Source organism: Pinus tabuliformis, chromosome 5_1, assembly GCF_031772625.1.
Source record: "Pinus tabuliformis cultivar Carrire ecotype Pingquan chromosome 5_1, CPIR1, whole genome shotgun sequence".
Lineage (NCBI taxonomy): Eukaryota > Viridiplantae > Streptophyta > Pinopsida > Pinales > Pinaceae > Pinus > Pinus tabuliformis.
Window position 1 is genome coordinate 496,208,977 of NC_142305.1, and position 14,060 is coordinate 496,223,036.

Genomic DNA, 14,060 nt, shown 5'->3' on the forward strand with positions numbered 1-14,060 from the left:
TTTCAGGATACATTCCAATTTTAGTTGGTCCCTCAACTAAAATTGTGAATTAAAATTCGAATTTTTATGTTAGTAGTTGTTTGTAAAATAATTAATTAATTCACCTTGAGTTAATTAATTGAGGAAAATCAAACATGAAGTCTATGTGAGGACGTGCAATAGTTATTCCTTTGATTGAGGACTTTATCCCTTAACTAAAGAGATAAGGATGAGTTGTAATTTTGAGTTGTAATTACTTAGCCCAGTTAACTGAGTTAAGTCTAGTGAGATGTATTGAGGCATTTTACTGAGAGCCAGAGAGCTTCTGAGCTAAGGCTTTGTGTAATCCAGACTATTTTTACTTGTATGATAATATGGAGATCAAGGTTTTAGCTGAGGCTTTCCCTAGAGTATTCCCCTATGTTTCATGTGTATGATTTCTCATTCTCTATTATATGTGTTCTATTTGATCTTGCTCAAATTGATTAAGCTTCTACAAAGTTTGTTGTAGAAGTAGATCTAGTATTTTGCTTTAGTATATTGCATTATCAGGTTATCTACAGTGGGAATTTCTACACAATTCCTTGCAACATTTATTAACGCTAGTAATGTATCCGTGGTAAGTAGATCACATCTGAATATTAAATAAATTTCACTATGTTTGTTGATTCAATCGAATTTAGCAAGTGGCTAAATGAATAACATATCTCCTACAAATAAAATGACAATTGAAGGTGATAGGGTTGTTTATTTTCCATATTTTGTAGTATCTATAATTTTATTAATTTTATGTAATAAGCTTGGTGGAAATGACCCCATCAATTAATATAATAGCATTAAACTCCTAAAATGCACACACACAATGAGTGAGTGAGAGAGAGAGAGAGAATCATTATATATATATATGAGAGAAACAAAAATATACTACTCTAGTGCTCAATGCACTATTCAGAAAAATCATCTAGAGATAGAATCATTTCTGTCTATAGATCTTGAATGATCCCTATATATATATATATATATATATATATTATATATATATATATATATATATATATATATTATATATATATATATATATATATGAGAAACAAAAATATACTACTCTAGTGCTCAACGCACTATTCAGGAAACACCATCTAGAGATAGATCATTTTTCTCTATAGATCTTGAACGATCCATAACTTTCATATATCAAGTAGTTATCAACCAAGTAGTTGAAAAAAAATATTACACTTAACAATTCCATGTACTGAGAAAAACACAAGTTAGAAAAGAGCTCGTAAATTATCAAATGTAAATAGTGGTAAAGTCATAGTACTATCATCTTGTACTTATTCTATGAAACTACAAGTCATTGTACTATCATTTACTCAAAGCAATCAAATAGGATTATAAATCATCAATATTCAAATCAATGCATCTAGTTCAAGAAATCAAATATCATTAGAAATCAACATCTACATTAAAATCAATGCATCTAGTGCAAGCAATGAAATAGCATTAGAAATCACCATATAAACTAAAATCAATGCATGTAGTGCAATAAATATTCTTCCCTCTCTTCCCCCTCCATATATATATATATATATATATATATATCTTCCTCCATCTCTCCTTCTTTGTCCCTGTATCTCAACCCCCCTCAACACATGTGGTCTCTCACTCGATATCTATCAATCACATTTTCCCTCCCCCCCTCTCTCCATCTCTCTTGCTTCCCTCTCTTCACTTTCCATATATATCTCTATATCCATGTGTCTCTCTATATCACACCCAAAACATACATGCTCTTTCTCCAATCTATCTATCTATCCCTCCCTCCTCCTCTCCCTCCCTCTCTCTCTCTTCCCATTTCTCCCTCTCCCCCACTTCTACCTCTCTTCCCTCTTGTTTTCCTCTCTCCCTTTCTATGCATTTTTCTTATCACTCCCTCTCTCTCTCTTTCCAACTTTCTCTTTGTATTTCTTTATTCTTACCTCCCTCTCTCCCCCTCCAAATCCATCTCTCTCTCCCTCCCTCTCTCCATTCTTTCACATCCTCTCTCTCTCTATCTATTTCTCTCTTTCACCCTTCAATTTGTTACTATATCCTTCCCTCTCCTCCTCTTCTTCTTCCCCCATTCGCTCCACCTCTCCTTCTTTTCTCTTTCTCTCACTTCCAAACATACACACTATTTCTCCATCTCTCCCTTGTCACTCCCTTTCTCTCTCCACTTCTCACTCTCTATGTATTTCTCTTCTCCCGTTCTCCTCCCTCTCTCAAGTCCACTCTCTCATACATCCTCTCTCTCCCTTCCTCTCCTACCTCCCTCTCTCTTCCCCCATCACTCTGTCTCTTTTCCTCCAATCCTCTCTCTTCCCCCATGACTCTCCTCCTCTCTCTCAATTATTGTCTCTCATTATCTCTCTCTCTCTCTCTCTTTTCCCTCGAATCCTCCCTCTCTCTCTATCTTTCTTCCCTCCTATCCTATCTCTTCCCCCATCACTCTCTCTCTCTATCCAACTATGTACTATATCCATCCTCTCTCCTTCTCTGCCCCTTCTCTATATCTCTCTTTCTTTGTCTCTTTATCTCACCCCTAAGCATACTCTCTAATCTCTCCTTGTCACTCCCTCTCCCATGACTTCTCACTCTCTATGTATTTCTTCTTCCCTCCCTCTCTCCTCCTCTCTTACAATTGCTCTCTCTAATCCGTCTTCTCTCTCCCTTCTCTCCTACTTCCTCTCTCTCTTACCCCATCTCTCTCTCTCTCTCTCTCTCCACTCTTCAATCATCTCACTATCTCCCTCACTCTCTCCTTCTCTCTCTCCCCCTCCATATTTGTGCCTCCCTCTCTTACCCTTCTCTACATCTCTCACTCATCTCCCTCTTGATTTCTCCTCTCCGCTATCCTTAGTTTATCTCCATCTCTCCCTTGTCACTCCCCTATTGCTCCACCTCTATCACTCTATGTCTTTGTTCTTCCTTCCCATATATATCTAGAGTTAATATATATCATGATATTTTAATATATATTATACTATAACAAATTTAATATTGCATTAATCCAAAGCTATTAAATTTAATAATATTAATATTATAATATATTAATATGAATATTAGATTTTATAATAATATATTTAATAATGGTATTAATATCAGGGTTAATAATGTTTTTTCTGTATGGTATTTATTTATTATGCCTCTTTATTACCTTTTTTATAAATATGGTATTTGGCCCATGGTATTAATAATTATTTGACCCATGGTATTTGGCCCATAGGGTTCACCTAAATAAAACATATTTTTTGAGTTTAGGCTTGATATATAATTAGTTGTTGATTTCTAATCCTAATTGATTTATTTTGTTATTTATTTATTATGATCTTTTTATGAATATGGTATTTGGCCCATGGTATTAATAATTATTTGACCCATGGTATTTGGCCTATGGTATTAATAATTATATGTTCCATGGTATTTGGCCCAAAGGCTTGACCTAAATAAAACATATTTTTTGAATTTTTGTAAATATAAAATATGAAAGGATGTTTTATTTATTTACCATACCTCTAGTTTATTTATATTTTATTTATTTACCATAGATCTTTTTTGAGTGTTCGTAAACCTCTTTATATTTTTAATTTTATTTACCATAGATATTTTTTGAGTGTTCGTAAACCTCTTTATATTTTTAATTTATATTGTGTTTATACATACTAATAATTAGATTGGTTTTTAAGTAGGGGAGACATTAGATTACAAATGTTAAATGTTAAACATTACATTGTAACATTCCCCGGTAACCTCACATGTAAAAGCAGGGAGTTAGAATTTTTTTTAATTAAATTTACCCTCAAGTAATTATCCAAATCACAACTCCACATTCCTCATTATCCATTAGATATAATGTTTATTAGTACATAAAGTAATTTTCACAACTCCAAATTCCTCATTATCCATTAGATATAATGTTTATTAGTACATAAAGTAATTTTCAATAGAGGACAGTAAGTTGCATAACCATTGTCAACCTCTGTTGTAATACAATAACATTCTCGATTGTAGTACAATAACATAAATTAGCTGATGAACCTTGCATCCATTACATGATTTCCTTAACCATAATAATTAATCACATACTTGGCATTATGACTATCACATTAATAAGGAATCAACATCATCAAGGATTTAACACCATCAATCTAACACAAAAGGCAATCACACCATTGAACCACCGATATACCCCGGAAACCTCGTAGGGCGAAAACCAGCAAACGTTTAATCTTATTATTAAACGCTCGTGAGGGTTTTCACCCCTCACTCAATGGATTATAAGAGATTCCATCTCTTATCCATTGTTATAAAATATTACAATGAAATATCATTAAATGTCTCATAACTAGCTAAAGACTATTACAATTTTCATGAAACCCTTTAACTACATATCGCGACATGCTACATCCTTATGGCATGATTGTTCCATCTATGTACGATCCCGCAACTCGTACTCATCTACATGGACCATTAATTCTATACCTGCCACAATGTTAAATATAATCTTTTCATGCCAACATTGATATCATGATTACAATTATAAATAATCATATTAACTAATATTTCCCTTCGCATAAGCACATATTCTTAGAGGGAAAAACACTAAGGCATTCCTTTGAAGGGACTAACTACAACATCAGTTATAATCTCCTTACATGAAAATTTACATAAACTTTATCAAAAGAGCTAGTTCTTTAGCTATTACTTTTGATGCCTGCAAACATGTAAAGCAAACTAACACAACTTGTTGTCTCTTCCTACATGCGTATGTATACCCTTTTTAATGAAAGCTAACACAAATCTCGTGTGCTTACACATTTTATTCAATAAGAAACTAAGATAACGTAACATTTTATTCAATAAGAAACTAAGATAATAGTTACGTTAGCATAAGTAATCACATATCATTTTCCTAAAGAAATATGGCTCAATAGTTCTATCCATACAAAGAACATACCTCTATAACACAGTGGCTACTCCTTAGTGCATCCCATAACTTATCATAATAGCCCTTCGTTGATGTATGCTATATTCTCTCCTCTAGAATACTACCTTCATTTCATCTAACAAATTACACACTTCTTTCTTCAAAGAAATCATTATAACCTCATTTCTCTATCTTACTATATGTAAGTTTTTCATGCTTCTCTTTCAATAAATTACTATAGATACCCATCTTTACGCTAAAAAATCAAGAAACAATAACAATGTTAGCTTTACGCTAAAAAATCAAGAAACAATAACAATGTTAGCTTAACCCTTTATGCACTAAAATCAGGAAATCAATCCAACTCATCTAGCAAGACACTCTTTTCAAGAGATTAATATTTCCAAGAAAGTTAACATTCTTTATTATTATTTACAAGAAAGTCAACATAATACTTCCTCTACGTACACACCAAATCATATTTCCTATGTCACAATAGCTACCCTTATGTGGATACAACATGTGTTTTTCCTAACACAAATTACTTTTACTTCAATGCACATAATCTTTTTATGAAACAAGTATGGATTCTTGTTCTTGCATAAACACTATTCATATGTGTCTTTTAAGGAAAGAATCTCTATTTTTATTTTCAAGAGATCTCTCATAAAAGCCATCATTTTCATACATGAAGTATGCACACTTTTTCTAAAAAGAAACTATATTTATGTGTATATAAAACATAAGCTTTTCTTCCAAAAAGTTAGAAATGAATATTTATGTGCCTAGAAGCACATCATTAGCTATTTCTATCCTGCATGCAATGCATAATAATTATTTCACAAGAAACTTAGAAATTAGCTAGTATCACAATGCAATTAAGTACATATCCCTTTTCAAGAAAATGACAAGTGACTTGGCATTTAACACACAAGATTTACATGTAATCATTCTAAGAGAAAAACTACATATTTTCTTAGCTTTTACGTCCACACATTTTCCACATTCTTCTTTGCATACTATTATGCATATATTATCTACCCCTATACTATAGAGCACCTCTAAAGGCAATAGCAAGTTATTTGTCATAAAATTATAAATATATCTTTAAATGAATTGAAAATAAAACAAAATAACAAAAAATACATAAATGAAATATATAGCTAAATTAATTTGTTTTTGAAAATAAATCTAAATTTAGAACTTACATGAATAGTTTTCATCATTTTATTCTTTTCATACTTCCATTTAAAGTTTACAAAAACACCACAAAATTTCTAATTAAAATTATTTTAATATATTACCAATAATGCAATACAATAATATAAGTGAAGTATTAAACTTCGACAAAATAAATTAAGAATTTATTTTACCTATGTCTAATAAAATAAAAGGTAAATTTTCACACTATTGTATAGTAATTTGCCAAACTTTTGTCAAGCCAATTGCTATCATTATTTGATAATGTGAACAACATCTAATTCGACGCCAATGCATTAATTGTATGGGTACATTGCCTGAGTGGCAATACCGCATTTTCCTCCTTGTGTGGAGACGTCTCGTTGAATTCTCATGAATCCATTTTCTCCCCATGTTCCCCAAGAGTTTTTTATTATCCAATATTTTTTTGGGAACAAAAACTTGTTTTCCTTTCCATATCCAACCACTACAACTGAATGGTTAATTCTTGGGCCGCATTTACCAGTATATACTCCCTGCGTAACAAACAAATAAAATTCTGTTAGCTACACTTCCTAGATTATTCATCTCTTCTTATTTTTTCTCAAAAAACCAATATAAGGATTCATAACCACTTACACTCCGATAACTTTTGATATCTCTATGGCCAAACATTACGTTTACAGCTGTAGGTCGACTAGCTACTGCTTGTTTGAGAGCGTCTTCAGTAGGAGGGAGGACACGTTGAACACCCGTAATAGTTGGTCCCTGAGGAAGCTATGTCAAAACAAAACAAAACAATGATTTAATTATCTTAGCAATTAGATAAGGTTATTATTATAATTAAATATTATTATTTATAAAAACTAATTACACAATTTAATATTCTGCGTATCAAATATGGTTAGTTGTGAAAACTTCTCATAAACAAAATAACATAAAATAATTCTAATAATTCCAAAACCACTTCAAAATTTAAAATAATTAAAAATTATAAAACCAATCCAAATCCTAACCCATTTAAGCTCCATCTCAACATAATCTAATTATACAAATCCTAACCCATTTAAACTCCATCTCAAAAAGATCTAACTTTCTTAATGCACAAATCATTTAACTATCTTATTGCACAAATCCATCTTAGTATGTATCGTTAAGCCTTACCTCTCCGTCTTGGCAACTGCCCTGCGCCTCCTGGTATCTATAGTAAACTTCTTCAACTATTCCTTTCCCTCTATTTTGGACATAGTTGAAGGCATCTTCAAAGGTCCCTCCGTAGCAATTGTTGAGTCCGCCAGTGCAGTCAAGCAATTGCTGCGGCGATAGGCTCAACAAGCCTCTATTTCTATTTCGTATGTAATTGAGACTCTCTATAGCAGCTGCAGCTGCAAAGGCCCAACAACATCCTGCAAGGCCAAAAGAATAGACAATATATGAGTCAGACTAGAAAATGATATTGGGTATCAAGAATATCGGCATGGCGATTGAGAAAAGAATATTGGCATAACAAAATGTATTGATCTCGTGTGGACTATGTTCGCCACACATTTCCGTTTCTAAATTCAAAAACTTACTCATCACCAGATCCCCTGCTCTGTCTTTCTATACAAATTTTTGCTTCCTCAAAAACATAAGATTTTCCAGTACTTCTATGTTCTGTCAATTGTATCTGAATGGAACCTGTTCGCTGATCCTTAGCTACCATTTATCTAAAGTTTCTATCTAGTAATAGTAATATTTTAATTGAAATTATTTCTCTCATCATACATACCGCAATCCCCTTGATTCCTCGCAGGAGTTACTGCTCCCTGCGCTATCCAATCCACAGCGTCTGGCAAGTTCTGGTACATGAATGATCCATTCTTCACTCTCCTCATGTCTCCACTGTCTCCGACATCCTTAATGCAGGACACAGCGAATTCTTGGTCAGTCATATCTGAAAACTGATTCAATCCAAGTTGGTACGTAAGATTCTTCTTATTCACAGAGTCTATGTATTTCACAGTCTCTGCAAATATTGTGAATCGCTCATCGGATGTATTTCTGGTTGAGCCATGCTGAAGCACCCACTTATGATAAAGGAGTCGCAGACTTTCTTCAGACTCGAGGTCTTTGTCTGTGAATCCAGCAGGAGAGGCATTCACCGATAAAGCCCACAAGGCTGCCACGAACAGAAATAGAAACAGGGTCGCTCGTGCCATAACTAAAGAAAACAATAACTCGTCGATATAATTCACAGAAATAATATGAATTGGTGGAGATAAAGCAGAAGGGGATCGTGTTATATAGCAACTCGGACCGAGTTTAACGGGCATGGAATACAGTAACAGAAAACATTCATCTCACGGCAGCAATGGTGAAAGATTATTCAGGGTAGAAGGAAGCGTGAATAATTTCAGTATCAAATTTGTTTCAGTGTGGATCACACAAACGCTTTGAAACAGAAATTTGGTAGTGCCATTATGCGACTTTAATGGGTCCCACTTGTAAGTAGATAGAAAATAGTATATTTTTTAAACCTCTCTTCATGACTTGAGGAAGGATGTAGTAGGAAGTAAGTACATTTATGAGTTTAATTATTTTTATTTAAGTATATTTTTATTTTATATTTGAAATATAGAATATAATTTAATTTTTTTTAAAAGTGGTTGTTAGCGGAGTTAATAAGATTTTAATACAAATAATAATATTTAATAAAACCATGAATCTCACATTCAAAGGATTTCATTAAATTAGTTTAATTAATTAGTATGACTTTAATTAACTATTGAAGCACCATGAGTCACACATGATTATAAAATAGAATTAATTAAGGACTCCATTAAACTAGTTTAATTAATTAATATGACTTTAATTAACTATTGAAGCACCATGAGTCACACATGATTATAAAATAGAATTAATTAAGGACTCCATTAAACTAGTTTAATTAATTAATATGACTTTAATTAACTATTGAAGCACCATGAGATAAAATAGAATTAATTAAGGACTCCATTAAACTAGTTTAATTAATTAATATGACTTTAATTAACTATTGAAGCACCATGAGTCACACATGATTATAAAATAGAATTAATTAAGGACTACATTAAACTAGTTTAATTAATTAATATGACTTTAATTAACTATTGAAGCACCATGAGTCACACATGATTATAAAATAAAATTAATTAAGGACTCCATTAAACTAGTTTAATTAATTAATATGACTTTAATTAACTATTGAAGCACCATGAGTCACACATGATTATAAAATAAAATTAATTTAATTAATATTCTTAATTAGAAAAATTAAGAAGAAGGGCACATGTTCGGTAATAACCAATGTGCTAATATGAGTAGAGTATGCATGCAAGTGTGTAAATAGATGATAACACTATTACAAAACTAGGAAATAACCTAATCATATATATGCAAAATGAATTGAGAATGTTGTTTTTCTCTAGTGATAGACACATATAAAAATCATATAAGTGATGCACACATATGTGATTAAGGAGATGACCTATAAAAAACACATATAAGTGATTCACATATAGGTGATTAGGGATATATTAATATTTATGAAGGATTATCTACATGTACGTGAAAAGTAGATGTTATAGGTAATTAGTGTCTAGAAGTGAAGTAGGAATAGAGGTAAGAAGAGAAAGAATAGATAAAGTGGGGATAAATAAGTGTGTATGTGTGAAATAGAAAAGTTTTTGTTAGGAGGACAAGAAGTTAGGCACATTGCAACAATAGTGCAAAGTTGATTTTAATGGGTCCCATTTGAAGGTAGATAGACAATGTATGTTTTTCTAAAAACTTCCTTTTCTGGGTAGGAAGGATGTATCTATTAGTAATAAAATAAAAGTAGATACATTTATGAAATAATTCTAAAGCTTATTTATTTTTTTGGATTTAGAAATCAAATATAATGTATATTGATATTATATTTTAAATATGGAATATATGTTAATTTTAAAAGAAGTGGTTTTTGGCCAATAAAGTTGTTTATTAATGAGATTTTAATATAAATAATGATACTTAAAAAAAACCATGAATTTCACATCTAAAATGTCCAACTAATTAATTAAAGTGAATTTAATTAATTATTCAAACAAAAGCCATGAGTCACACATGATTCCTAAAATACAAATAATTTTATTAATTTAATTACATTAAAAATTAACATGAGCCACCCATGTTTGGTAAAAACGAATGATCTCCATATCCTTGATAGTTATATGTGGCTAAGGAAAAAAAATGCATTAAAGAAGGAATATAAATGCTAACATGAGTAGAGTATCCATGCAATTGCGCATATGGATGGTAACATTATTACAAAACTATGAAATAACCCAATCATGCATATGCAAAATGAGTTGAGACACGTAAAACGCATATTTTTGTGAATGAAAACATATTAATAAACACACAATAACGAATCGGATGCATGCCCAACAGGAAGAAGACAAATAAGTTGTATTGATAATGTTGTTTTTCTCTGTCCCCATGATAGACACATATAAGTGATTCACATATAGGTGATTATTGATATATTCATATTTATGTAGGATTACCTATATGTACGTGAAAATATAGATTTTATAGGTATTGAGTGTGTAGAAGTGAAGTAGGAATAATGGTAAGAAGGGAAAGAATAGATAAAGTAGGCATAAAATAATTGTGTATGTGGGAAACATAAACGTTTTTGTGTAGGAAGACAAGAAGTTAGGCATATGACAACAAAGTGAAAAGTTGAGGAGCTACTTAGGAAGAAAACATGTAAAACCAATAAAAGAATATGATCAATTGTTAAGTTAAGATCGTTGGAGGATTGAAAGTTGAACAAATTTCGAAACTTGTGGAGGTTAGAAGGGAAAAGGAGAAGGAATTTAGGTTAGTTCATGAGAGGAGAGTAAGAAATAATGGTGTTTGGTAGGCTCAAAGAAAGTAAAGATTAGCTTAAAGGAAGATATATTTCTTTCAAAAGGGTGATTCCATAGGAAAAATATATAGAAGAAGTCCAAGAATTTGATCTTATAAAAAACAGAATGTCAGAATGATTCTATAAGAACATGATCGTAATACCTAGGAAAAAGATTTAAAAACCTTTTCAGTTAATAGAGAAATTGTAGCCAATTCGGAGGCGCCTTAGATTGGCTCATTGATTGAAAACCTCCATGAGGCGGTCAATGGGTTGGAAAGAAGAGAAAATAAAAAGGGAATAAGATCCCTGGGTGAAAACCTTCCTTGGAGGTGCCCAGGGCAGGCAATTAGGGTGAAAACCTCCATGAGGCGCCCTAGTTGTTTTTTCAAAAAAAAAGAGAAAAATAAAAATAAAAATAAACCTAATTTCCATTGGATAATTGCAGGTTGTAAGAAGGACTTTGCAGGTCAGGAGGATCACTCAAAGCAAAGACAAAGGAATTTTTGTGCCTTCTACAGGAAGTTCTATGTCTTCTACAGGAAGCTTACAAAAAAGGCCAAATTGATCTACGAATATGACCCGAAGGCTGGGAATATGTCCATGAGGCCTGCACACATCCATGTTTCCATTCCTCACCCTTTTCCATCATTTTTTCCACCTCATTGTGCTTCTTTTATGAAAACTATGTTTTCTACAGGAAACATCCTGTAGAACCTTTGGACGAACCAAATTCAATTTTAAAAGGGAATCTGATGGTGGAAATCTTTTGGTTAGGCCTGCAAGCACCTCTGTGTCCATCCCTCGCCTTTCTCCATCATTTTTTCACCTCATTGTGCTTCTACATTGTGCTTCTACAAGAAGTTCCTGTATAAATTGTAGGAAGCTAGAAATGGATTTCGAAAAGGCGGTTTGGCGAACATGGTAGCTTCCTCAAGGGTTCAGAAGTCCTCCTGTAATCTTCAAACTCCTCCTCCATCATCTCCATACCTGCATCACAACCCAAGTTCATTTTTCTTACCATGCAACAAAACTGCAGAATGCCTTGAAGCAAAAATACCTAGAACAAAATGTGTTTTTGCCCTAACTTGAAAACCATACATCCATTTGAAAAACCGTTTTACGGGGAATCATACAGGGGTGATGGAAACATGCCTGAGCAGTTTCAGCCAATTCCGGTGCACGGTTTCCAAGAAATTAGCCTCCATCACCATCAGCCATTTTTGCATTTTCTCCATATCTGTGCATCCGTTTCAAAACCTGTTTCATGGGGAGATGCATATGGGTGATAGTAACCTACCCAAGCAGTTTTAGCCAATTCTGATGCACGGTTTCCGAGAAATTGATCTCTGAAATCTTCAGCCATTTTCCATTTTTCTCGAAATTTGTGCATCCATTGATCGCAATTTTTCTATGGGAGGTGCATCATGATGATAGAAACATGTTCAAAAAGTTTCAGATCGATCCAATCTATCGTTCGGGAGTAATGGCGAAAACAAGTTTCGGTCCTGTGAAAAATTCAACATCAGCAGCTTGAAGGTGCAGATTTGAACGTGGAAACAAATGCCTGTAGCTTAGATTTGGTTAGAGGACACCTGCACAAGGAAAACAGCCATGAAACAACAACCAAGCCACCATGCAACCACAGAAACAAATGCATCAGCAAAAAGCACCTCACAGCAGCCACATTCGACTTCCAGGTACGTGACTAAACTCGTTCCTCTAATTGCATGACTATAATTTGAAAACTGCATGAGCAATGAGATGGTGGTGATTAAAAAAATCGGTGGCCAGCTAACTGGCCACCGTCATCCAGTTCAACTGTGCTTGGGTGGTGAATATGACACGTGCACTCAGCCATCTCAGGAGGAAATCGGGAAACAGGTAATAGTGGATGTTTAACCTTCCACGTAATTCATGGGAGTAATCACAGGTAGGACACATGATGTTTCGGGATAGCACTGCAGTCTGCATGGGCCAACGCACATTTTGGCCACTTCACTCCCTCACCACAAATCACGCCGCAATTAAAATGATGCTCGGCTGACTCTCACCACTCACTGATTAATTTGCATTTGCAACATTCTTAGCTGAAGGATGCATCCTCTGCTCCCACAATCGGTTAACCCATCATCCTCCACTAATTTTTTTTTGCCTGTTCAAAATTCTCCCGCATACCAAGATCGTTCAGAGGCGCAGAGACATCCTACAGAATCCGGCCAGCATTCTACAGGAAGACGTTCTACAGGAAAGTACAGCAAAGCCTTCCAGAGCAAAGAAGCCCGAGTTTTTCTTCATCCAGTTTGAAGCTTGAAGAAAGGTAGGCTCGAAAACACCATTCTCATGCATCAAATTTTAAAAGGTGGTGAATTAGCTTGTTTGAAGTGGGGAAAATTGGAACCAGTCTGCCTGTGGGTCAAAAATGGTGGTTTGCTTATATGATACACATAATTTCTTCTAAATGGTGTTGCATTGTCCTCACCTCCATGATTCCTGTTAACAAACTCTCCCCACTATTATGACAAACCGTTGTAAGGCTCACATGTGCACGTATCAACTTTTTTGTGTGACTGTTATATGATTGGTATAAAAATCTGCTCTTCACTCTGTCTGTGAGAGCTTCATTCCCTTTGACAAGTCGAAGTCTTGGGCGGCAGTAGTATTTTAACCAGAAAATTGGTGAAAGGGGGAGATACAAACAGCAGAGAAACCTTGACCTGAGAACCATGGGGGAACACCACATCTGAATTTCCATTCTAACCAAAGCTCAAGCTGAAAACAGGGTATTCTCACCATGCCTGGAGGGTTTATCAGAAAGGAACCCTCGGATTCCAAGAAGTTGAGAGAAACTTCTGAGGTGGTAGACCTGTTTACCTGTGCAAAGTGGATGACCTTCTGTGATAAAATTCAAGGTCATGATGATGAAATCACAGAGGAGTTCCTTAAGTTCCTGCAGCCCAAATCAAAAACATTAGCAACTGTAAATTTCAGGGGATTGAACTTGAAACTCACCCCACAACT

General features: G+C 33.8%; 1 protein-coding gene across 1 annotated transcript; it reads right to left on the reverse strand.

The window, feature by feature from the left end:
• Window positions 1-6,441: 6,441 nt before the first annotated feature.
• On the reverse strand, window positions 6,442-8,325 carry LOC149165666 (thiol protease SEN102-like). The gene is made up of 4 exons (XM_089429903.1): window positions 7,896-8,325; window positions 7,289-7,530; window positions 6,764-6,901; window positions 6,442-6,660 (listed from the first exon to the last, which is right to left on the reverse strand). Exons 1-4 carry the CDS (start codon window positions 8,323-8,325, stop codon window positions 6,442-6,444), a joined length of 1,029 nt encoding a protein of 342 aa, XP_089286029.1.
• Between the last annotated feature and the right edge of the window lie 5,735 nt (window positions 8,326-14,060).

Bases quoted from the DNA above. Each gene is read 5' to 3' on its own strand.
- LOC149165666 (XM_089429903.1), bottom strand. From the start codon at position 8,325: ATGGCACGAGCGACCCTGTTTCTATTTCTGTTCGTGGCAGCCTTGTGG. The intron at 6,902-7,288 runs GTAAGGCTTAAC...GTTTTGACATAG, and splicing joins GCAGTTGCCAAGACGGAGAG to CTTCCTCAGGGACCAACTAT. The intron at 6,661-6,763 runs GTAAGTGGTTAT...TTTGTTACGCAG, and splicing joins ATATCAAAAGTTATCGGAGT to GGAGTATATACTGGTAAATG.